Source organism: Suncus etruscus, chromosome 10, assembly GCF_024139225.1.
Source record: "Suncus etruscus isolate mSunEtr1 chromosome 10, mSunEtr1.pri.cur, whole genome shotgun sequence".
Lineage (NCBI taxonomy): Eukaryota > Metazoa > Chordata > Mammalia > Eulipotyphla > Soricidae > Suncus > Suncus etruscus.
Genome location: NC_064857.1, coordinates 1450175 through 1475903, shown reverse-complemented (window position 1 = coordinate 1475903; position 25729 = coordinate 1450175). Strand labels below are relative to the sequence as shown.

Genomic DNA, 25729 nt, shown 5'->3' with positions numbered 1-25729 from the left:
ATTTAAGTAACATGATCATATTTGGGTTACAGTCATAACCAGAACACCCCCCTTCACCAGTGCAACATTACCCCCTCCCCCCCTTCCCATCCCCTGCCTGTATTCGAGACAGGCATTCTACTACAGTAATTTGTTTTTAAGTTCAGTAAGTTGTATTTTTTTCCTTAAAGGATAAGAGTAAAAAAATATAGTAAAGGTGTGATAGTGGCAATCGCCAATGTTTGCATAGGTCCAGAAAAATGGAGAAAATGGGAAAAAAAATCCTTGACCTGATTACAAAAAGGCCTCACCCCAGGAGTTTATTGGCATAAGACAGACTCTGCTTTCCAGGCATACCAGTCTATCCAACTCCAGTCATTCTCAAGGTCCCGGTGAAACTTTTTCACACTTTAGCTATAGTTGGTATTAGACTCTTATATTTAAAGACTCTGGATTCTGTGCATTTCTTTCATCGATGTCAAGCTGATTTGGAGCATCCTCTAGTTCAGCATATCATTAAATGTGGAGCGATCTGCCCTGCATGCAGACTGTTGCTGAGTCGCCTGGGTGTTGGGAGTACTCTTTGGAGGAAGTCAATGCCATAACAGTGGTAAGTCTTCTCTGGTAGAGGCTTGGATCCTGGTAATGTTAAAGACAATTATGGTTGTTTCCATAGATGGTATCCATTGTTCAGGTGTGTGTGGGCGATGCCCATTTTTCTGAGGCCTGAGCCAAATCATTATGCCAATGTTCAGGGTAAAAGGCCTAATTACATTACCAAATTTGTGTTCCCATCTCTATTAGATAAGAACTTATTTGCATATGTATTATTTTCCCATTCTAATGTGCCTATGCAAAAGAGAAGCAATGCCACAAGATATTGTTGGTGCATCTGGGGGCCAACGAATAAAGTCCAACATTTCCCATAACTTAGTATAAACGTGAAATCTATACAGAGTTACTCTTCTACCAGTATTGCTTATAAAACAGATCTCACATGGGGAAAATCAAACAATCAAATAACTAATCTAGTGGGTAAAATTGTCACTATATGAGGATATTCGAAAAGAGTTATAGATGTTAAGGGAATACATCTGAAATATACAAAAGAGATACATGTGACCCTTTTATGGTTTAAAAAGAAAAAAAGAAAGAAAACAAGGGTATTTGAAGACAACAGGTGGTAGTTGAGTTTGAGACATGTTTTGTGGCATTATGGAAACCTATATTGTCCTTGAACTAGGGGTTATGCTGAAGCTGATTCCGGTATCATGCAACAGTCCATAGTTTGATGGGGGCATGAGGGGCCACCAAGCATGGATCAACAGGCTTGTTGATTGTAGTTGTTTGTATAGGCATGAGCTGGGGACCGAGAGGGTGTCTTTCAATGAGGAGCTGAATGGTGGTGTTGGGGCAGAAGGTCAGTCTTGGTGTCTACCCAATTCTCTTTCTCCCTCGCTCTCCCTCCCTCTCTCTTTTTCTCTTCTTTACCTTTAGGCACTGTAGCTTACAATATTGTTTGTGAAGCGGTATCAATCATATCACTTTTATTTTTAATTTTGAATCACTCTGAGATGCAAAAATTATTCATGATTGAATTTCAGTCACAGTGTCCAACACACCCATCTACATTTCCCCCTACCAATGTCCCTATTTTGCTTCCTGGCCAGTTACAAAATTGTTCATGATTGAATTTCAGTCTTACCATGTCCAACATCTTTCACCAGTGCTATTTCTTCTTCCCATATTTTTTCTTTTAAACATTGGTTTACAATATGGTTACTGAAGGGGTATCATGTATATCAGCACTCAGTTCTTGTCCAGAATGATTATTCCCAAATATTATTGTCATAGTGATCCCTTCTTTGAAGTGCAGACATATCATATCTACATATTTACCTACTCTGAGTATCATAGTTTGTTACTAAATCTTACCTTAGTGTGGTAGATTCCAAGTGATAGCCAATGTTGATACATTTATTAACTAAAATCAATAGTTTACATTAGGGGCCTGAGTGATAGCTCAGTGGTAAGGTGTTTGCCTTGCATGCGGCCAACACAGGACAGATGGTGGTTCAAATCCTGCATTCCGTATGATACCCTGAGTCTTCCAGGAGCAACTTCTGATCACAGAGCCAGGAGTAACCCCCAAGTGCCGCCGGGTGTTACCCAAAATCAAAAAAAAAAAAAAAAAAGTTTACATTAGAGCTCACTTTTTGAGTTTTATGTCTTATAGAATTTGAGTTTCCTAGAATCCTTCTGGTCATTTTTTTAGTGTTCTGATGGGCCACGTCTGCCTTTTTTGAGTGGGGAAGGGGGTGGCATGGTGCATATTTTAAGATGCTCAGGGCTTACTCCTGGTTCCAGGAATCACTCCTGATAGGCTCAGGGACCATATGGAATCCTGGGGTTGAACCCAGGTCAGTTTGTGCAAGGTAAGTGCCCTAACCTCCTGTCCTTTTGTGGGGGATTGGGGGTTTTGGGTCACACCCATGGTGCTCAGGGGTTCCTCCTGGCTCTGCACTCAGAAATCGCTTCTGGCAGTCTGGAGGACCATATGGAATGCCGGGAATTGAACCACCATCTGACTGTGTGGAAGGCAAACACCCTACCGCTGTGCTATCTTTCTGACCCATTATTTTATTTATTTTTTTGATGTGAACATTCCCAGAGTAATTTTTGCATCGCTTCTCCTTGTCCAGCCTCTTTGATGTCTACTTAGTGACTCCAGTTTCCATTTTATGACAGGAGATTGAACTAGAAGCTTCTTGGGCCTGATCCTCAGTAATTCGATCTTTTATATTCAGTATCAAAGTATTTTTTTTCTTCAGCCTCACCCACTGGTCTCCTCCAAAAGTCTCCTAGATATATTTAATGCTATAAATTATTGATTGCTTTCTTGGACAGCCAGACTCAAAATTGTGGTACTATTTACTTTGTCAGATCCGTCTCTAATGCATCCCTGTGTTTGACTGGTTTTCACTGCTTTGATGTTCCTCAGATTCTTTTTCTTCTTCTGCCTTTTGCTCTATGATATGTCTGTGTTTGTTTTCTTATTTCCCTGCAGCGAGTATCCCTTTTGATGAAGTCTTGTGACCCAGAGACACCATTTAGTGAAGCTGCCTTGAAACTGGCCTTCTATGCTAGGGATCTAGTTTACTTGTTATTTCTTGGAACTTGGCCTTCTATGCTAAGGATCTAGTTTACTTGTTATTGCTGGGAGGAGATAAATTGAGGACACGAAGCAAAAAGAGTTTTTTCTTTTCTTACTACTTTATTAAATGACTTCTCAATGTATTTATTCCTTTTCAGCATAATGGGCGTTTTGAGTAATAAGTGCGGCTTTCAGCTCCAATACCAGATGATTTTTTCAATATGGCTCCTGGCATTCAGCCCTCAAATGTGTGAATACTTGCGACATTATAATATCATTCCTGTCCTGTCTGATATCCTTCAAGAATCTGTCAAGGAGAAAGTAACAAGAATCATTCTCGCAGCATTTCGTGTAAGTGTTTTGTGGGATTGTTTGCATTTCATTTTTGGGTCACATCTTGCAGTGCTCATGGGTTACTCCTGCTTTTGTGCTCAGGAATTATTCCTATTGGGGTTGGGGGACCATATGAATTCTGAGGGTCAAACGTTGGTCAGCTGCATACAAAGCAAGTGCCATACCTGCCATGTTATTTCTCTGGCTTCTTCTTGGGCTTATTGATGGTGTACTTGGGTGTGTGTTTGGGGTAGGGTGTGTTCTGTGAGATATTTTCATTGTGGAATGTCATAGATAACCATCAGGTGAGATAAAGAATTGCTGAGGCTGGGAAGGTGGCGCTAGAGGTAAGGTATCTGCCTTGCAAGCGCCAGCATAGGACGGACCGTGGTTCGATCCCCCGGCGTCCCATATGGTCCCCCCAAACCAGGGGTGATTTCTGAGTGCGTAGCCAGGAGTAACCCCTGAGCATCAAATGGGTGTGGCCCAAAAAACAAAAACAAAACAAAAAAAAGAATTGCATGTATTCCACAGAGCTGTGAAATTGTAGCTTCTTGGTGAACTTAGAGGAAAACAAGACTAATTCTAGAATGGAGGTGGAGGGTGGGTGGGAGAAAAGCAATTCAATGAATGAAATAATGTAAGTTATGAGTTATGGAGTGCTTGGAAGGAAATAAAGTTGCATGATGTTAGGAGAGTGGAAGTTACTTTTTTGGTGTAATGTATGCCAAGGGACTCTTACTGTCTCTCTTCTGAAGTTCTTAGTTTAGTATAAAATCGTAATTTCAGGGGCTAGAGCGATGGCACAGTGGTAAGGCATTTGCCTTGCATGCGGCTCGATCCCCCAGCATCCTCCAAGCCAGGAGTGATATCTGAGTGCATAGCCAGGTATAACCTCTGAGTGTCACTGGGTGTGGCCCAAAACCATACCAAAACAAAAGAAATCGTAATTTCAGATTCTGGATCTACTAATGAACATTACATTTCTGAGGCAGCTATACATATCTGTAATTCTTTTTTCCTTTTAATTTTTATTGAGACCAATGTGAATTTTAAGTCTTTCACCAGTATATTTAATGCATATAGTGACAGTTTAGATCTGTAATTCTTTTGAGGAGTAAAATACTTATTTTAGGATCCTAGAATTTTAATGGTTACCTAAGTCAATCTCCTACTTTGAACAGATGGGGAAATTGAGGACACTAAATGTTTAATCCCAGGTCTTCTGACTGCCACAGAGTTCTCACAGAGGGGGCATTACTATCTGGCTACCCAGGGCCCCATTGTATTTACTTGATAACTGTGATGAGGGGATAAGTTCTATTGCTCCCAACATCACTGGATTTCTGAGAGACATTGGCTGCCCAAGAGCAGTAGAGCTGGGAGGATTTCTCATGTGCTTGGTGTGCGCCAGGCAGCCGGCCTAGGCTTTGCCTTTGTTAACAAATCTATACTCCCCAACCCTAAAACATACTAGTTGTTGGTCTATTATATCATTGGTATAAATGCTGCCCCTGCTTTTCCTGCAAGTGGGGCTACCGAGGCAGTGAGGACACACTGCTGGTGTGGGAAGAACACATTTATAAAATTTTTACTTCACAGTGTGTGCTTTGAATCATTGTTGAAATAATCAGCATTCACCAGTTTAAAGTAGTCCAAAGCTCCTGCGAAACGAGTAGTTTAGGTATCGCGTTTGCCAAATGCACTCAGTTCACATACTTTGGATTTTTTAAAGGACGCAGATGAATATGTAAAAAGGCTTGTAATTCTGTTTTGTATCTAGAGATAAAAATGGAATATATTTTAATTACTATTCTATAATTTTTTTCTAAATAGTAATCAAAGAATATGTATCTTATTTTTATATGTGTAGGTCTTTGGAATTCTTTTTAATAACTACTGTGGTTTGATATGAGGAGTTATTTCTAGTTTCTTTTGTGTATATTTCCCATCATATATTATGATGAATATTTTTGTTCAATGCAGCTGTAGAGATGGAATTACAGAAAAAAATAGGACTTATTTTTACAGTTTTGATAAAAACTCAGGGGTTACTCCTGGCTCTGTCTGCACTCAGAATTACTTTTGGTTGTATTCAGGGCACCAAGTGGTTTTCTGGGGATCAAACTTAGGTTAGCAACCTGCAACCTCCAGTAAGGATCATCTTTAAAATATTTTGTCTGATTTTATTCCCCTCATAAATCTCCTATTCTTCATCCGAGTCACTTTTGAAATATAAGTAGGAAAATGTGTAGGAAACTCTTACAAGTGTTTGTGGTTAAGGACTGGAGAGATGAAGTCAGTAGACTAAGTAGGGGAAATGTTTATATTTAGTGATCTAACTACTGTTTATTGAGGGACCATTCTGTGCTTGCCACTGCTGTGTATATGATTTCCCAGGTGTCTTGTGTTGCCTTTTTGGCCAGGAGTGATGTGCCAGCTAAACAGCCAGGAAGCGGTAGAACAGGGATTCAGATTGTGTTTTGAAGCCTTACTCGTCAAGCAAACCTGGCTTGGCTAAGAATAATACTACAATTTTCTAGGTGATTTTCATGCATGATCTTATTCCTTTTGTTTACTTTCCAGCACCATCTGGCAGTGCTCAGGAACTACTTTCAGCTGGTTCTGGGGCTTGCTCCCAGCTGGGGGAGGCGATCCTTGTGCTGGGGACTGAACCCAAATCTTCGGTATGCAAGGCCCATATGTGCTCTGGCCTTTTATGTTGTCTAGCCCTTCATTGCCTTATTTTATCTTCATGATTATACAGTAGGTGTTTCTATTTTATAGGTGAAGAAAGCAAGAGTTGGAGATCAATGAGTAGTGATAGGTTTGAATCTTAATGAGGAAGATTTCTTTGGCTCCGAAATCATCCTCTTGAATCCCTCTCCTGTGTCCTTTTCTTTTTTGGGCAAGAATCTGGGGTGATGGGGCACATTCTTGGTACTGAGGTGTACTACTGGTTCTGTGCTCAGGAATCATTTCTAGTGTTGTTTTGGGGACCATATGCAGTGCCAGGGTTTGAACCTGGGTTGGCTGTGTCCACAGCAACTGTCCTACCTGCTGTACTATCTCTCTGGAACCAGATTTTGTTTTCTTTGATCACATCTAGTGATGCTCGGGACTTACTCCTGCTCAGCACTGTAGCCTCAGTTCTCATGATGCTCAGAGAACCATATGGGGATGCTCAGAGAACCATATGGGGTGCTGAAGATCAAACCCAGGCTGGCCATGTGCCTGGAATCGCCCTACCTGCTGGATTTTTGTTCAGTTCCTTGTTTGCCACTATATCTATGAAAAGCAACACATTCTTTAAGAAATTCACTTTTAAGGGTTTAGGGATGAAACTCAGATATTTTTTTGTTTTTATTTTTGAGCCACACTCAATAAGGTTCAGAGCTTGTTCCTGTCTCTGCATTCAGTCATCACTCTTGGCAGTGCTTGGGGGACCATAAAGGATGCTGGGGCTAGAACCTGGGTCAGCCATGTGCCAGGCTAGTACCTTCTTTGTTGTATTCCTCCTCTGGCCCCAAAGATCAGACGTAGAACACTTATGGCACCACCACAAAGAAACCTCCCCAAAAGCCAGAACCTGGAAATCCATTCTCAAGACCTTTACTCTTGCTTCCCACATATGGCTGTTCCATAGGAGTTTATTTTTGGCAAATAGCATAAGAGAGTTATCAAGTGAATTTCAAAGAATATATAAGACTATATTCAAAAACTGCATTTTAGTTTAATCACTAAAAATGAATGTGTTTTCTCCCATTTATGGGGTGGGGACAGCCTCTCAAGTGGGCCTCTGCGGGGGGCACTGTGACAGTTGTCTAGATGGTTCATTGGGAGAGCCCGAGGAGGTGCTGCTGCTCAGGGCCATCTCTGTGGTGCTTGGGGGGCCTCAAGGATCACCCTGGAAGTATTTGGGGGTCTCTAGGGCCATTCCTGGAAAAATTAAAAAAAATTAATATTTTGACTTGAGTGTTTTTATTATCCATATACTTGTTTACTTAGTAAAGAAGAAAAGTTGTACAAATAGAATCCTCTCCCTGATGCCTTTCATTGCTAAGGTTCAAGTTAAAAATTCACAAACAAGTTTTGTTTTTTTTTTTCTTACACCAGACATTATGCTCATCATTAGGGAATGCAATTGCTTGCCAAGGGTTTGTGGATTGTGAAGGTAGAATATGTAAATTAATGCCAGTTTAAAGTAATGACAGGTAACTTATATGAGTGAGTACAAGTAATGCAAAGAAATTTAGAACAGGTTTTTTTTTTAGGGACAGCTTTAGAAGAAGAGGTGAGGGTTTGTGTGTGTGTGTGTGTGTGTGTGTGTGTGTGTGTGTGTGTGTGTGTGTGTGTGTGTGTGTGTGTGAGCTTTTGGGCTATAGTTGATGCTTAGGACTATTCCTAGTTTTGTGCTTCAGGATCACTTCTGGGGGTGTTGGGAGACCATATGCAGTGCTGGGGATGGAACTAGAGTTGGAAAATATAAAGCAGGTACTTAAATCCCTGTATAATCTCTCTGGCCTTTGAGAAGGGTTTTGAAAGATACATAGGAAATTTTTAGATGTACAAAGGTGGAGAGAGGCAGATAAATGCTGAAAGGTTACGAAAGACCCTCCTGCAATGGTCAGCCATTAGGTTTTGTAAACGGATCGAGGTTATTGTCTCTCTTGCCTTTATCTCCACCCAAAAGAGCATATTAAGGGGATACACAGAGCAGAGAAGCAGGGACCTCAAGATACAGTTCTGAGATTATGACTTCTGCTTTCTGAAGCATGAAAATTGCTCTATGAGATTGAGCTCCTTTGGCTGCACTCCTGCGTGTTGCCATCCTGGGCATTCCAGCTACAGAGTCAATGCTAATACAATACTTCTGTCCTCGAGCTATGCATTCATACAACGTTGTTTCATACCCAGGGACATCGCTCAGTGAAGCCCTGTGCCTTTGAATGAGTCACTGTCAGTTCTGTTTATGCTGCCTTTTGTGTGTATAGGCAGATGCTCTCTTATTGCATTTTGCTTTATTATGTTTTGCAGTAATTGCGTTGTTTACAAATGAAAGGTCTGTGACAACCCTGTGCCAGACTTGTCTGTTTCTGCCATTTTTTCCATAGCGAGCTCACTGTGTCTCTGTGCCACAGTGGTAATTCTTAGAATATTGCAAACATTATTCCATGCATGTTGGTGAATTGTGATGGCCAGTTTTTGGTATTACTCTCATAATTGTGATAGTCTTGGGGTGCTGTTTTTTTTTTTCCCCTGAATCTTTCTAGCTCCTTGTCTCTCTCTATTCCTTCAGATGCATAGTATTGAACTTTGGCCAGTAGCAACCCTTCAAATTTAGAAAAACAAGAAGAGTTATATTCTCTCTCATTTCAATCTGAAGTTTTGGTTGGAAAGGCACGTAGAAAGTTGACAAGGCCGGGGCCGGGCGGTGGCGCTGGAGGTAAGGCGTCTGCCTTACCTGCGCTAGCCTAGGAGACGGACCGCGGTTCGATCCCCCGGCGTCCCATATGGTCCCCCAAGCCAGGAGCGACTTCTGAGCGCATAGCCAGGAGTAACCCCTGCGCGTTACCGGGTGTGGCCCAAAAACCAAAAAAAAAAAAAAAAAAAAAAAAAAAGAAAGTTGACAAGGCCAAAGGCTAGACCTCTCACATCCAAATTTAGTCAAATAATGAATTTCAAATTCTTGTAATTAAAAGTATTACCCTAATGACCATATGAATGATATAGATATGAAGAAAACTTTAGGGATCTGGATATGGAAGATAAAATGAGCTATAAAATTTCCAAAACTCTATCTAAAGAACAGCTCTAAGTCTCTTTAGTTTTACAAAGACCTAGCAAGCAGCAACAATGAAGTTTGGTGTAAGCAGAACTTGGTTCAGAAGTTTAAGCAAAGGAACCATCTCAATCACATAAAAATATAAGATGAGATCGAAGTTACTGCAAGTTTTCAGGAAGATCTAAGATCTCTGTAAGGTACCAGGAAGATCTTTCATTATCTACTTATCTACCTACCTACCTACCTACCTACCTACCTACCTACCTACCTACCTACCTACCTACCTACCTACCTATCTATCTATCTATCTATCTATCTATCTATCTATCTATCTATCTATCTATCTATCTATCTATCTATCTATCTGTCTGTCTATCTATCTATCATCTATCATTTATCATCTATGATAAGCATAGTTGACAGTACTGAACAGCAAATTATTATTATTTTTAGTTAGTTTGTTTTTTTTGGGGGGGCCACACCCGCTGATGCTCAGGGATTACTCCTGGACATGTGCTCAGAAATCGCTCCTGGCTTGGGGGACCATTTGGGATGCCAGGGATTGAACCGAGGTCTGTCCTGGGTCAGCTGCATGCAAAGCAAATGCCTTACCACTGTGCTATTGCTCCGGCCCCTGAACAGCAAATGATTTTTGGAGGGGGAGTCTTACAAAGCATTTTATTTGCAGTAAATTACCAAAGTAGTACAGATTTATTCATGCAGCTTTTCTATTATCATCATACACAATCATAGTCTGTAAGAAATTACATTAGATTAATTCTATTAGCCAAATTACAGTCTTTTCTATTAATGTCCTTTCTTTGTTCCAGGATTTAATTCAGCATCCCAGTTTATATTGCATTCCTCTCAGCCCTCCTCAATCTGGGACTGTTACTTGTTTCTATTGTTCTGATGTTGAGAGAGTTCGGGTCATTCATTTTTATTCTTTTTCTCAGTTTAGGTTTGTCTGACGTTTTCTTGCCCAAAGTAGATTTTCCTGGAGATGAGAGAGCCTTCTCTTGGAAGAAGAAGGCATCCAGGACTTCACCAACTTTATTTCAGAGGCCAGGCTGACCCCCGGCTAGGGAGAAATTCTATCTTGGCTTTGCCTTGAAGCCATGCTTATTTTCTGCTTTAACAATTGTTTTTTGTTTTGTTTTGTTTTGCTTTTATTTCTTAGTCTGCCGTCTGCTCTCAGAATAGAACTGCAGAGCCTAGAGAATGAGAGGACAGCTGGTTTATGACCACTTCTTGTAATAATAGTTTAGTAATAAATGATTTTTAAATGATAATAGCAGTATATAGCACATCATCATGGTCATTGGCCACTTTTTGCCAAAGGATTTTGTATAATATTGATGAATATGTCATGAAATTATACAGTGAAATAGGTTTCATTTTTGTTTATTTTTACAGTAGCACCAATATTAGGATTTTATACTTGCAGTGATGTCCTCCCCTTCCTTACCATTGGAGTGCCAGGATCACTCCACCTTTCTCCTGAGGCCCTTTCTCTTGTCCCCGACCCCATTTTCAGATCACAGTTCCATTGGTGGTGTCTCATTGCAGTGGGGATTGTTTGATCCCTTTCTTTATTTCTTTCAACTCCACATACGAGCAAAACCATCCTGATTTTGTCTTTTTCTTTCTGACTCACTTCACTTAGCCTAACACCCTCTAATGTCATCCAGGTTGCTGAGTAGTAATTTATTGTGTATATATATCCCATCATCTCTTTAACCACTCAGCTGTTGTTAAGCTTTTGGGTTGTTTCCAGATTCTCCCTATTATTAATAATGTTATTAGGAACATAGGTATACATATGGCCTTTTCTTATGTGTGTATTTTTCAAGATGATGCCCAGAAGTTAAATATCAGGGTAATAGAAAATATGTTTTTTAATTTAATTTTTAAATTTGAGACATTACCCCTACCCCTATTTCTATCCCTAACCCTAACCCCTAATCCCTAACCCTAATTCTATTACTAACACTAACACCTAACACTAACATGCTTTACAAAACTGTTCCTGAAGGGGTTTTGTGTTCACAAAAGATGTTAGAATACAACATTCTCACACTGCACTCTCATTGTTTCAGGGTTCCCTCAGAGCTCCCTCTATTCTTGGTAAACACAGTTATGTTGATCAGTTCTCAGGTTCTGTTGTACTTGGCCATTTGTTATTTCCTTATTATATCTTTATATCCCACATAAGAGAGATCATTCTGTATTTATTTCACTCAGAATGACATTCTTTGTTCCTTCCATGCAGCAGCGAAATGCATAAGTTTGTCTTTTCTTACAGTTGAGTACTATTCCATTTTGTATATGTACCATAGTTAGTTTATCCAGTATTCTGTTCTTGGATACTTGAATGATTTCCAGATTTTCGTTACTGTGAGCAGTACTGTCATGAAATATGGAAACATATTTTCTTGAAATAGTGCTTTTGGGTCTTGGGATAGATGCCAAGGATTGCTGGGATATAAAGGAAGTTCAATTTTTAGAGTGTGTGTGTGTGTGTGTGTGTGTGTGTGTGTGTGTGTGTGTGTGTGTGTGTGAAGTGTCCATATGATTTTCCAAGGATTGCTGGGATATAAAGGAAGTTCAATTTTTAGAGTGTGTGTGTGTGTGTGTGTGTGTGTGTGTGTGTGTGTGTGTGAAGTGTCCATATGATTTTCCAAAGAGGTTGAACCATTTGACGTTCCCAACACAAGGACTCCTTTTCCTCATATCCCTGCCAAAAATGATTGTTTTGTTCTTTGTGATGGTGCCTGTCTGACTTATGTGAGTTCTTGATTTTCATTTTCTTAGATGATCAGTGATGTAGAACACTTTTCCCTTCCATATATCTCTTGACCCGTATGGCTTCTTTGAGGGGCATCTGTTCCTCCATGTTTCCAGTTTTTGATGGGATTGTTTTTCAAGTTTTATAATTGCTTTCTACATCTTGGATATTAGCTCTGTCAAATGAATAATAGATATTTTCTCTCAGCCTGTGGGATGTCTTTTTATTCTACTCATCATTTTTTTTGTGTTGCAGAGGCTTCTTAATTTGATGTAGTCCCATGCTTCTACTTTTGCAGATATAGCTTCTGTATGCTAGGTCAATGGTATTGTGTCCTTGAAAATGCATTAGATTAATGTCACAAGGGATTCTGCCCATATTTTTCTTATATAGTTTGTGAGTGGGGTTCTGATATGAGGCCTTTAATACATTATGAATTGACTTCTTTGTAAGGTGTGAGGTAGGGATCTGAGATGATGTTTTTATATAAGCATACCATAATATACTGTGAACATCTTGAGTGCTTTTCAGCAGTATTTGTAAACTACAATGGATCATGGAATTAAAATAAATTAATATCTATATAGTTCAGTTAGTTCCTATGAAAATTTGGGAGTTAATGATATATATATATATAGCTCTTTTCTCATTTTTCTTTTAGCCTGGTGTGTTAGAATGAACACAGACTCTGGAGTGGACATTAGCTATTAACTGTTGGGAGAGTGGCTTTAACTCTCCAAAGCTAATTTTCTCTCTATAGGAGAAAAATCAGTAATCTCAACTCATCTTAAGACAGGGTGAGGATTTAGTTAGATATCCAAAGAAATGACCAGTAGTAAACATACAGTCTTATTCAAAGGAATAAGAAACAAGGACATCTTTTGTTTCTTCTCAGCAGAAAAGTAGAGTAATGCAGATTGCCTCTTCAAGTTAGACCTTTCTAAGTCGCATGTTTGATAAACTCTTGTTGAAGTTAGCAGAGATCCAGAGGTGCTTGGTTGATTTAGAGGAGGTATCATGACTTAAGTATCTTTTAAATTTAAACAATCTTCGCAAGATTTAAATATCTTATTTTGGGGTTGGAGAGCCAGCACAGTGGGGAAGGAACCTGCCTTGCATGCAGTCAACCTGAGTTCAATTGCTGCCGCTTGGTATACAGCCAGATGTGACTCAATCATCAACCCCTCCAATAAAAAGAAAAATCCCAAGTCTTAAAGTTTAGTTTCGCCCGTAATGAGAGGAATTTATTACCTAATGTTGGTCGTCTGTCTTCAAAATTAGACTTCAGATATTTAAAAGAAATCTAATACACCAATAGGGAGAGTAGTTTTTGATGCCCCTATTATAAGTCTGGAAGAAAGAATGTACTATGTGAAGATGCTGAGGATGAAACAGAAGAACATCTTCAGATAGTCTTTGTTTGTTTGTTTGATTGTTTATGGATCACACCTGGCAGCGCTCAGGGGTTCCTCTTGGCTCTATGCTCAGAAATCGCTCCTGGCAGGCTCAGGGGACCATATGGGATGGGAGATTCAAACACCGACCTTCTGCAGGCAAGGCAAACGCCTTAGCTCCATGCTATCTCTCCGTCCCCTGATTGGATGACTCTTATTCTTGAACGTGTCAGTCTCATTTCTCTAGCAGATCCTGAATATCCAGATCTCTGTTAAGGTTACTCTGTTGGTTAAACTGACGCTCAATCTTTTGTTTCTAAAATAGATGTGAGTGTTTTTGAGGTCATAGCTAAGAAAGATGGCAGTGGTTATATTTATTGTCTTGACGTTTACATCTGCTATAAGTTTTCTTTCAGACCTGCTTGGTCAATAGCCTACCTAATGAGTCAGAAAATTAGATAAGCTCTATTTTTTTGCTGTATGGTTACAGCAGAAAGGCTCGGGGAAGAAATCACTAAATTGAATTTTCATTAGATACATTAATCATGATGTTTAATTCATTCCCACACACTTGTATGCAGTCAGTGCAGGCTCAATAAAAAACTAAAACAAAAACATGGGTTTTTACCTGTGAGTTTTTATCACAATATGTCTATTTCAAAGGGTTTTATTCTATGTATTTAGTTTTGGTGTACAGCACTATTAAAGATAGTTTCTCATGGACATCATTCCAATACCATACCCATAACAGGGAGTGGTGTTCCCCTCAAGTCCCACCCGTCCTCTCTTTTCACCCCTTTCCTCAACTAAGTTGTATGGTCAGTTTTCCTTGTATGTTGCCTTTGAATCTTTGTGCTGTTTTCTGTTTATCTTTAAGTCTCACATATGAGAGATGTCATTCTATCACAGTAAGACTTTTATTATTTTTTAAAATTTATTTAGGCACCATGGTTACGATCATGTTTGTAGTTGGGTTTCAGTCATAAAACGTACATGTCCCTTCACCTGTAAGACTTTCTATATTCAAGCAGGGCTTTTGTTCGACGGTAATGTGCTTTCTGCATGGACTTGGCTGGATGCTCATTGAATGTCTTGTAATTTCAGATATTGAATTTGGGAAATTTGCAGTCATCATTATTATTTTTGTCAAATAAAATCGTAGCTACATTTTTCATCTCAACTCTTGTTTGGTGTTCAGTTACGCATAATGGTTGCTTGATATAATTTCAACTGGTTCCTGGTCCTCTATTCATTATCTTTTTCTTTCCTTTAAAATATTATCTTGTCTAGTTTAGGAAACATGTTTACACCAGTATTATTGATGTACAAAATTCCCCCAACACCAAAGTGCCTGCTACTTGCCACTCTCTACCATTGTCCCTAAGTCACCTCTCCTCCCTTTCTCTGTTCATCAGTTTTATAATTCAAGACCAGGAGTCTGTCACTAATAATATCTATTACCTTGCTTTGCCTCTGTGTTCTGCTGATGGGTGTCTGTGTCTGCCAGGCTATACCTGTCAGTTTCCTAAGCTAGTTTTATTTTATTTTATTTTTTTTTTTGTCATGTACTCTGGCTGTATTTAGATTAGAGCAAACCTTAGCATTCAAACTTTTATTAAAGCTTCATAGTATTCCATTCTGTATTTATACCACAACTTCTGTTTTAAAATTTTATTTGACTTAATTTTTGAGTTTTGGGCCACACCCAACTGTGTTTGCCCAACAAAGCTTACTCCTTGCTCTGGACTCATATTCCTCCTGGTGGTCCTGGGTGGGGGCGGGCACCATCTAGGATGCTGGGTATTGAATTTGGGTTGGATGCATGCAAGGCAGATGCCCCTGCCCACTATATTGCATCTTCAACCTCTTGTGCACATGTGTGTGTATTGTGTATGAGAAGTGGGGAAACTTACTATTAAGCTCAGACCAGTAGGAGAGCAGCAAAAGATAGCAGGAGCCCAGAGTCCTGTCAACAGTTACTCCAGCAATTCAGCAGTGACTATTTAGCAGGAGTAATCCAACCTGGCAGGGGCAGTGGCAGTGGCAGCACCAGCAGCACCAGTCTCCCAACCCCCTTAGCTCTTCAGCCCTGGGCTTTATATACCCCCAAAGTGCCATCCTACAGCAGTTACCAGGGCCAGGCTCTGGTAACTGCCATTTTCATCCGTAAAGGGATAGAAACCCACTTAAAGATCACCAAGGTCCATAAGAGTCTCTATTTCCTTATAGGGGAGAGGGGGAGAGAAGCAAAGCTTTTTTTTTTTATTTTTGAAAGAAATTAAGAAACAGGAGAGAGAAAGAGAATACATGTTCAAGAGAGATCATGGGATTATTTTGAGGGGAAAATAAGCAGAGAATTGCTTTTGGGAGATTAAATATCATTTCTCCAAGTGTTCTTGGCCTGGAGTTCTCTGCATTCATAAAAGCTAAATTTGGGTTTGTCACAGGGAAAATAGGCCCTTATGTTGATATCACGACTGTCTTGTAAATTATTTTTTGTGGGTCACTTCTTTTTTTTTTTGGTTGTTTTTTTGGGCCACACCCAGTGACCCTTAGGAGTTACTCCTGGCTAAGCGCTCAGAAATTGCTCCTGGCTTGGGGGACCATATGGGACGCTGGGGGATCGAACCATGGTCCATCCTAGGTCAGCCACGTGCAAGGCAAACACCGTACCCCTGCTCCATCGCTCCGGCCCCTGTAGATCACTTCTTTACCCTTCATTTGTCATTGGCCATTTGGAGTTTCCATAGTCTGTCTCTTGTCTTAAGTGCTGCAATGAAAAAAGTATATGTACATTTTTTGAATTGATGTTTTTGTGCTTTGGGAGTTGGTACCAAGAAGTAGTGGGCTCACTGAATCATATGATAGTTCTATACATCTTTTGGAACAAAATTTAAAAAAATAAAAAAATTCTCCTTAACACATTTTGATCATCTATTTAAAAGCATTTTTTTCTTTTCCATTGCCTCTATTTGGCATTTATTTTTGTTTCTGTATTTCAGGTACTGTGTTTTTCACTTTTAGAAGTTCATTTAGATTCTTTGTACTACCACTTTCTTGGCTAAGATTTTTATTAATTAAAAACATGTTTTGCTTAATCGAGGATGATTTTAATAGTTCTTTTGAAATCCTTGTATTAGTTCTCTCTGCTGGCTTATGTTAGAATAGGACTTAACTGATTTTTTTTTTTTCTTCTGAGTCTGTATTCAGTTTCTTTTTCTTCATGTGTTGACTTGTCCATTCTAGATTGTATTCTAGACATTGTGGGTGCTGAGCTGTAGAAATTCTGGGTTCAGTCTGACTTGCTTCCTTTGTTTTTCCTGGGTTAGCCTGACTTCTGCCAGAAGCGGAGACTTTAGTTTTTGTTCAGTTCATTGGTTATTGGCATCTTGTTCCCTGGTCATGTGTTTTTATGAGCTAGACTGTGATATGGTTAAGCAGAATTTCCATCTGGCTTCTAGCCTTCACTCTTGGCTGTTCTTGAGTTTCCAGTTTTTATTTGCTGTTCTCTTCAACAAAACTATTTTTCTTTTCCTCTTGAGTTCGTTGTTCTGGTTTTCACCCTTGCCTGATGTCTATGCTGTTCTAAACTCCAGGCTAGAAGCTGCCATGATTAGAGCTTACTTAGATGGTTCCCAACAACCACACTTTTGGTCAGCTGCACTTTGAAAAGATCTGTTTAGACTGTATAGCCTGTTTCAATTCTCAGTCTTTCATACCTAAATGGAAGTTCATGGTTTAGTTTTGTTTGTTTGTTTTGTTTTGGGTCACACCTGGCAGCACACAGGGGTTACTCCTGGCTCTGTGTTCAGAAATTGCTCCTGGCAGGCTCAGAGGACCTTATGGGATGCCGGGATTGAACCCGGGTCCATCCCAGATGATCTGCGTGCAAGGCAAACACCATACCACTATGTTGTCACTTCGGCCCCTCATGTTTTAGTTTTGACTCATGAAAAGTTAGTAAATAGTGGCATGCAGTTGCTGCTCAACATCTGTAATAAGTGACCTATGATAGTTGCTGAGGAGAGTTATTTAGAAGGGTGCTAAGGAGGAATAATAGGGTCAGAAATATTTTCTTTGCTGGGAGGTCTCCCCATTGTATTCAGGAGGACCTTCCCCAGCTGTACTGTGCCTGAAGGAGTTAGCAGCAGTCTCCCATCTTAGCTCAAAGGTGCTATGCCTGGAGATGCTTCTATCGAGCCTGAGTTTAGAGACCAACAGAGCCACACCTGATAGTGTTTCTGGGACCAGGTGGTGCCAAGAACCTAACATAGAGTCTTGCGTGTGCCAGGCATGTCTGCCAGTCTTTTGTGATTGCTCCTTGGCCCTGGAATATGAAAAGTCAAGCATTGGGCACATAAGCAAAAAGAAGACTTTCTCTTCTGAAGGTGCTGAGGAGATGAGGGTGCAGTAAGAGTCCTGGTTCCTTTAAACAGAAAGCAAAGGACCATCAAGGCCAGAACGATGGCCACTGTGAAGGCTCAGATTTTTCTCATGCAAACAAAATTATTTTGTGTATCTAGCCTTATAAATATTAGGGCTGTGACTTGTTTTCACAATTGAATAAGGATTTCAAATTTTTATGTTGCTTTGGAATTAGTGGTTTTGTTTTTGTTTTTGTTTTTTTGCAGGGGTGTAATTCGGCACTTTTACTGCTTTTTGGCAGTTTCTTGGGTGCATTTCTGCTTACAAATGCTCTCATCCCTGAGTCTGTACCCTGTCCTTGCTCTGTTGGTTGATCCATTAGAGGTTGTCTATAAATACCTTGCTATGAAAAGTCACAGCAGAATAAGGAATCTGCCTGAATCTCAGGAAGCTTTTCTGGTGCTTTGAAAAGCAGTTGCATGAACATTGAGTGGAAAAAAAAAAGAAAGAAAGAAAAGAAAAAAGAAAGATCAGCCCTAAATACCCAACCCAAAGTCCACGCATGACAATAGAATGAAGTGACCCAAATCACAAGAACCTCTAAGGGACTTGTCACACCAGCAGTCCAGGGGGCTAAGGCATGCTGGGAACTTTGATGGAGGGAGGTCAACACTGGTGGTGGGAATGACCCTAAATTACTGTCACTTTGTACCTTAAATAGAACTGTGAAAGACTTGTCATTCACAGGGGTCTCAATAAAAATTATTATAAAAACACCTTTTATTTTTATGTTGTGGATATTTTTATTTTAATTTATATTTTTAATTTTTTTTTTTTTTTTTTTTTTTGGTTTTTGGGTCACACCTGGCAGTGCTCAGGGGTTATTCCTGGCTCCAGGCTCAGAAATTGCTCCTGGCAGGCACAGGGGACCATATGGGGTGCCGGGATTCGAACCGATGACCTCCTGCATGAAAGGCAAACGCCTTACCTCCATGCTATCTCTCCGGCCCCATATTTTTAATTTTTTAAATGTTTTATTGAGACCATTGGGAACTTACAAGTCTTTCACAATTGTATTTCAGGCATACAGTGATAGTGAATCAGGCCATCCCCACTACCAATGCTGACCTCCCTTCACCATCGTTTCCAGCATGCATCCCCTAGCTCCACCTTTAGCCCTCTAGACTGCTCGTGTGACAGATCCATTTTGTGCTTAGCTTGTTATAGTTGAGGTCTCCTGATTCTGTTGTCATTGACTTTGGCGTGGGTATTTAGATCTGACCATTTTTTTTCCCACTCATGCTCTTGAGACCACTTGACCCCTGGGTCCCATCCACTTTTTTTTTCCCTCTCAATTTGTAGGAAGACATAGAACTATGAGGCAGAACAAAATGATTTAACACTTTTCTTTAAAAAACATTGCTGTCTTAGGGGCTGGAGCAATAGCAAGTGAGGAGGATGTTTGTATTGCACGCACTGACTTGGGTTTGATCCTTGGTATCCCAGATGGTCCCCTGAGCCTGCCAGTAATGATTTGTCAGCACAGAGCCAGGTGTAACCCCTGAGTGGCAGGGCCTGTGTGGCCCCCAAACCAAAACTAAACAAAAAAATTTCTGTCTTTGTGTATGTACCGGTTGGTTGATTGGGGGAGAGAGGAGTGCTGCCAAAGTGACACACTAGAAACTAGACAGGCAATTCAAGGAACTAAAGAGAGATTTCTTTTTTTGCAGTCGAAGTGTTCTAGGTGTCTAGCCAGCAGTGTCCTCTGGAGATGCTCGTGTTGTGTCTAACTGAAAGCGTGTTCAGTGTTGAAGGCGTGTGTGGGCCAGAAGTTGAAAGGTTTCTCAGGAATAGGCAGACAACAAGGTATTAGAAAGATTCTGCTTTGGAGTAGACCCTCAGAAACAACAATCATGTACTTAAAAGAGAGGATCTCTGAGAGAGAGTGAGTCAGGACAAAACTCAGACTGCAAAAAGCCACTTCTCATTGCCTCTGTCTGCCTCAGAACCTTTTAGAAAAATCAACGGAGAGAGAAAGTCGCCAAGAATACGCCCTGGCTATGATTCAGTGCAAAGTTCTGAAGCAGCTGGAGAATTTGGAGCAACAAAAGTATGATGATGAAGATATCAGCGAGGACATCAAATTCCTCTTGGAAAAGCTCGGTGAGAGTGTTCAGGATCTTAGGTATGCCACTCCTTCATACTGCAGAGGCTGGATATCTTGGGCTGTGTTTGATTGTCTAGCAAGGAATATGTTAGTAGCAAAAGATTGAGGCGCTTCATGAAAACTAAGTTTTCTTTTCTTTTTTAAAGTTGATTGATTGATTGATTGGTTTGGGGGCCACAAGTGGCTATGCTCAGGGGTTACTCCTGGTTCTGTTCTCAGAAATTGCTCCTGGCAAGCTTGGGGGACCATATGGGATGCCAGGAATCAAACTGGTCCGCCCTGGGTCGGAAAATGCCTTACCACTGTGCTATCTCTCTGGCCCCTGAAAACTAAAGTTTTCTGTTTCGGTCAGAGAAGGCAGGGAAGCTGACTCCTTACCATAGCAGCATTTGGCCTCAGAATGTGTTACTGCTCCCACTCTTTTCTCAAAGCTCCTGGGCTGGGTGCTCCCACCTGGACTGGACTGCCCAGAACAGGCTGAGAATTGCCCCTGGTTAAGGGTCTTTGAGCATCAGGTGGTGGATATGGTTGGGTTGGTCAAATATGGAAAGAATGCCGTTTTTTTCTGGCTTCTTTGGAAGTCTTTTGAAGTTTTTGGTTTGCTCTCTATACTCAAAATAATGCAATAATGTTCATGTTAAAAAAAAAAAGCCAAAGCCCTGCACAGTGCTGAGGGTCCCCCATATCAGGGCCATTGTCCCCACCTTGTCCTTTTACTGTCTCTTGGACCCAGATGGAGTTGGACTTGCTCCTAGGGACCTGGTTCTTTCCTCCCTAATGACATGTTGGTGGTTTCCATTAACCTGTGTGTGTTTCTTTGTGTTTGAACTGTTAATCCATTTTTACTTACATTTATTGTTTTGTTTGTTTTGGGCCACCTTGGGCCGTGCTCAGGGCTTCCTCCTGGTTCTGTGCTCAGGGACTGACAATTCCTGGTGGGCTGAGGAAGAATCATATGTGATGACATGGCTCAAACCTGAGTCTATTTCATGCAAGGCTAGCACTAGCCTACCATATGTTCTCTCCAGCCCTGTGATTTATTTAAATATTGAATTTTTTTAATCTTTATAATATTGCTATATAGATATAAATGTAGTTCAATGAGCTGAGTGCAGGTTTGCCTATGGGGCTTGATGTGGTAGCCACTGAATCTTGGAGACTTGCAGGGGTTAAACCTTCAGCACAGAGTTGGGAGGAGCGCCCGAGCACTGCTGGATGTGGCCCCAAACTCCAAAATTAAATTAAAGTGCTAGATCATTTTACTTGAGTAAGTCAAGGCTTGTCTTGCTGTTTCTACTCTGGTAGTTACATTAGCATTTTTTTTTTATATATTACAGGGCTTCAAGTAGGTTACTCAGTCTGTAGTGAATAATTTTCAATTAAAAATTGGTTATGTAGGGCCCGGAGAGTTAGCACAGCGGCGTTTGCCTTGCAAGCAGCCGATCCAGGACCAAAGGTGGTTGGTTCGAATCCCGGTGTCTCATATGGTCCCCCGTGCCTGCCAGGAGCCATTTCTGAGCAGACAGCCAGGAGTAACCCCTGAGCACCGCCGGGTGTGGCCCAAAAACCAAAAAAAAAAAAAAAATTTGGTTATGTATGTTTTCATTTTTAATTGATCTGTCATGGGTTAGATTAAGGGATTACTTCTATACTGTTGGTAATCATGAACATTGTAAAATAACTGTACTGCTTCTTGTAGTTTTGTTCTTATAACATACCAGAGTTTATAACATTTTATAGAGTATTAGTATATGCTATTTATGTAAGTTTAGTGTACTTCTATATAAATTTACACCAATCATATCTAGTCATATAACATGCAGTATTTTAAGTGTCTTGGTATATAATCTGTTTGATACCTTGCTGATAAGCATTGCTGTATGTACTAGGTAACAAATTTGAAAGAAGCATTCTTCATCATCTCATGACAGTCACTCAAATGGACAGGAATGTTTAAAACTCTGCATGAATTTCATGTAATCGACTAAAGATTTGTAGGCAATTTAGGTTTTGCTTAGGAGTTCGATAACGTACAAAAGCAGATCATCGTTGTAGTTTTTTTATCATTGCAAAGATGCTTTATTTATTTTGCCTAACTTAAAGACGAGATTCTTATAAACTTAGAATTCTGTAAACATTTTTGTAGCTCCTTTGATGAATACAGTTCAGAACTTAAATCTGGAAGACTAGAATGGAGCCCTGTGCACAAATCTGAGAAGTTTTGGAGAGAAAATGCTGTAAGGCTAAATGAGAAGAATTATGAGCTTTTAAAGTAAGTGTTAAAAATCCCAGTTTTCATTCTCTTGTTCTGTACATCATTATCAACATGTTCTTGTACTGTTTAAATTTTTTTTAGATAATCTATGATTTAGTTTGTATTTTGTTACTCACTGCTGTGGTTGAATACCTTTTTCTTTCCGTGTTTTTGTTTTTTTTTTTTTGGTTTTGGTTTTTGAGGTCACACCCAGCAGCTACTCACACCCAGGGGTTAGTCCTGGCTCTGTGCTCAGAATCGCTCCTGCAGGCACGGGGGACCATATTTTGTATTGTTGTTATACTAATGAACAGATTTTGCTGTTTAAGATAATAAATACCATAAATTCACAATACATATAAAAATAAAATTTTTCAGAAGGTGCTTCTTTGGGGGGGAGTGCTATTTGGGCCAGATCTTGCAGTGCTTAGGTACCACTCATTTTATTCTCAGGGATCACTTTTGGGTGGTGTAAGAGATTGAATGATTTGGCTGCATGTAAGGCTATTCCTTACATGTCTGCCCTTTTCTCATAGAATAATTATAGGTTTACTGTGTGTGTGTGTGTGTGTGTGTGTGTGTGTGTATCTGTGTGTTTAGGGGTCTCATATACCTACTCTTCCCTCTAGCATTTTTTTAAAACAATTTGTGTTAGTGTGATACATATATTACAGTCAATTAAAATACTTGTAGATTTATTTTTATTCTAATTTATTTATTTATTTTGGTTTTTGGGCCATACCTGGTGACGCTCGGGTTACTCCTGGCTCTGCACTCAGAAATCGCTCCTGGCTGGGGGGACCATATGGGATGCCGGGGATTGAACTCAGGTCTGCCCTAGGTCAACCGCGTGCAAGGCAAATGCCATACCGCTGCACCACCACTTCGGCCCCCTAGATTATTTTTAACTGAAGTTCACAGTCTGCAGGTCTTCATAGGAATCCTATACAGTGCTCTGATAATAGTTTCATTGCCCTAAAAGTGCCCTATGTTCCACCATCATCCTTCTATCTCCGAGAAACTATTGCTTTGTTGACCATCTTTAGACGTCATTCCTTTTCAGATCAATACCTTTCAACCTTTTCTGCAAGTAGATGGTGGTTGTTTTGTTCCAGAATCGCCTACCTTGAATCCTATCAGATAGGACATTTCCAGACGGTCTCCTTTTCCTTAGTGACCTCTGTGTGTTTTTGTGGCTTGATGGCACATTTCTTCTTACTGACATTCCACTGGAGAGCTTTTTCGTCATTTGTTTATTCCTTGAAACACGTAGCGAAGTATATTCTCTGGCCAGTTATGAATACGTGGCTGTAAACATCCTTGTGCAAGACTGTTTGTGGAGATACTTTCACTTTGTTTAGGTAAACACCAAGGAAGTCTGGTTTCTGAGTTTTGCGGTCTACATTTCATTTTCGGAGAAACTGCCAAAACCTTCATCTTAGTGCATATGCTGTTTTGTGAGAGTTTAGTGACTTTACATCCTGAACAACTCTTGGTGCTCCCAGTGTCCAGATTTTTGGCCGTTCTGATGTGTTGATAGTGAAATCATTTTGTTTCAGTTTGTAATTTCCTCACAATGAAAGGCTGATCTCATCTTTTCATGTTATTTGCTTTTGGTCTTTGGTGCGGTGTTGTTTTAGCTTATTAAATGACTTGAGTTTTAAGAATTTTTTTGTGTTACATAGAAACACTTTATCAGTTATATACTGTTTTCTTTAATTTTGAATGCATATTATAAAAATACAGCTAATTTTGTGTGCTGTTCTTGTAATATGCATTCTTTCAAGTTGTTTGTAAAATTAATTTTTATATTGGGGCCGGAGCAATAGCAGTAGTGCAAAACCTTGCATGCGGCCGATCCAGGATGAACCTGGATCGATCCCTGGCATTCCATAGAGTCCCCCAAAGCCAGGAGTGATTTCTTAGCGCATATCCAGAAGTAACTCCAAAGCATCATCATATGTGGCCCCAAAACCAAAAAAATTATTTTAATTTTAATATCTTTTGTATAGATTCTTTACAATTTTGTATATAAAATTGTTGTCATCTGTGAATATGATTTTACTCCTCACAATCTGAATGCCTTTGCTTTTTATTTTCTCTCCTTTTTTCTTCCCTGATCTCTCATACCTTTCTCCCTAATTATCCTGCTGAGAATCTCTATTATGCAGGCATCTTTCTGAACTCTTTATTCTGTTCTATCATTTATTTGCTTATTTTGCTCCAATATTAAACTGTATTTGTAGTTGTACTTTTTATATCTTATTAGTTAATAGAGTGATCATTTCAAATATTTTTCCCTCCGAGGTGAGAAAAATGTCTATAATTTGAATTAATATATTCTTGTTAGCTAGCTAAATAGTTATAGACAGATTTTAGTTAAGGTTTGACGCTATAGCTTGATCTAAGGCACAGTAGTTTGGGAGCTCTTCAACCCATAAATGTGGTATATCCTTTTCTTTAGAGAATTTAATGGAGCAGAATCACGGCAGGTGGGCTGCACACCTAGTTGCAGGGTTCTTCTTTGAATAAAATATTATTAAGATATTAATTTTTATTTATTAATGTTTGGTTTATGGGCTACATTTGGCTGTGGTTAGAGCTTACATGGGGTTTTTGCTAAGGGATTATTCATGGAGGTGTTCAGAGAACCTTAATCCATACAGGGCATTGAACCTGGGCGAGTGCCTTACCTGCTAAATGGTATCTCCAGTCCAGGACTTTATATCTTTAGTTAGAATTATTCCACTTGACCTTTTTGGCATTACTGTTGGTTGTGCCTTTAGTTGCTGTCTGTCTCAGAAAGTCTTTTTTTGTGTGTGATAGTAGAAGTATATGTGTTCTTTTCACTACAATAGTAATCAATAGCTACAGAGCACTTAAAATGTTGGAGTGGCTAAGGGACCAAATTTTTAACTTAGTTGACTTCAATCACTCTGACTTTATCTTTTTGATAGTTTTAGGAGACTCATTTGGCACAGCTGTGGGATGTGTAGAGAAACTGTTCTTAGGTCTTGGAGGGCCTAGTCACTTGGAAATGGGGCTACATGGTCTGATCCAGACAAGGCCTGTAAAGTAAAGCATGTTCTATCAGTGCCTTGTTTCTGGCCATCTTACCACTGTTGTCTTACTGAGCTGCTGTAGTTTGAGTATAGAAACAGTGATAGAAATAGTTGCCATTCAGTCTCCCTCACCATCAGCCTTGCCTTTGGTTTCTCAAAATAATTGAGCATCTGTTCTCTGATTTCTCACTTCAGATTGGCCAGTGCTGCTCGATTTCCCATCTCTTCTTCCCTCGTGGGTTTATGCTTTAAAAAGAAAAAAGAATTCTCTTTACACTAGTCATGTTAGTGAGATGTCTGGGAAGAGCAGAGAAGATATATAGGTTTTATTTATATATTTATATACATTGTACTGGGGAGTGGTGTTTGCAGTCTATCTCTGTTGTTTAGGGTTTTTTCCCATGTGCTGCTATAAAGAAGTTCATATTCCTCCCCCTGTCTCCCCTTT

The 25729-nt window shown here is 39.9% G+C and overlaps 1 protein-coding gene across 2 annotated transcripts in view; it reads left to right on the top strand.

Annotated features, from left to right (window-relative positions):
* ATP6V1H (ATPase H+ transporting V1 subunit H) overlaps nucleotides 1–25729 on the top strand; it is an 89714-nt gene that overhangs the window by 39913 nt on the left and 24072 nt on the right. For both annotated transcript variants that reach the window (XM_049781918.1, XM_049781917.1), the window contains 3 exons: nucleotides 3292–3484; nucleotides 19805–19983; nucleotides 22112–22237. In XM_049781918.1, coding sequence (XP_049637875.1) covers nucleotides 3292–3484; nucleotides 19805–19983; nucleotides 22112–22237 — 498 coding nt within the window. The remainder of the gene's footprint in view (nucleotides 1–3291; nucleotides 3485–19804; nucleotides 19984–22111; nucleotides 22238–25729) is intronic.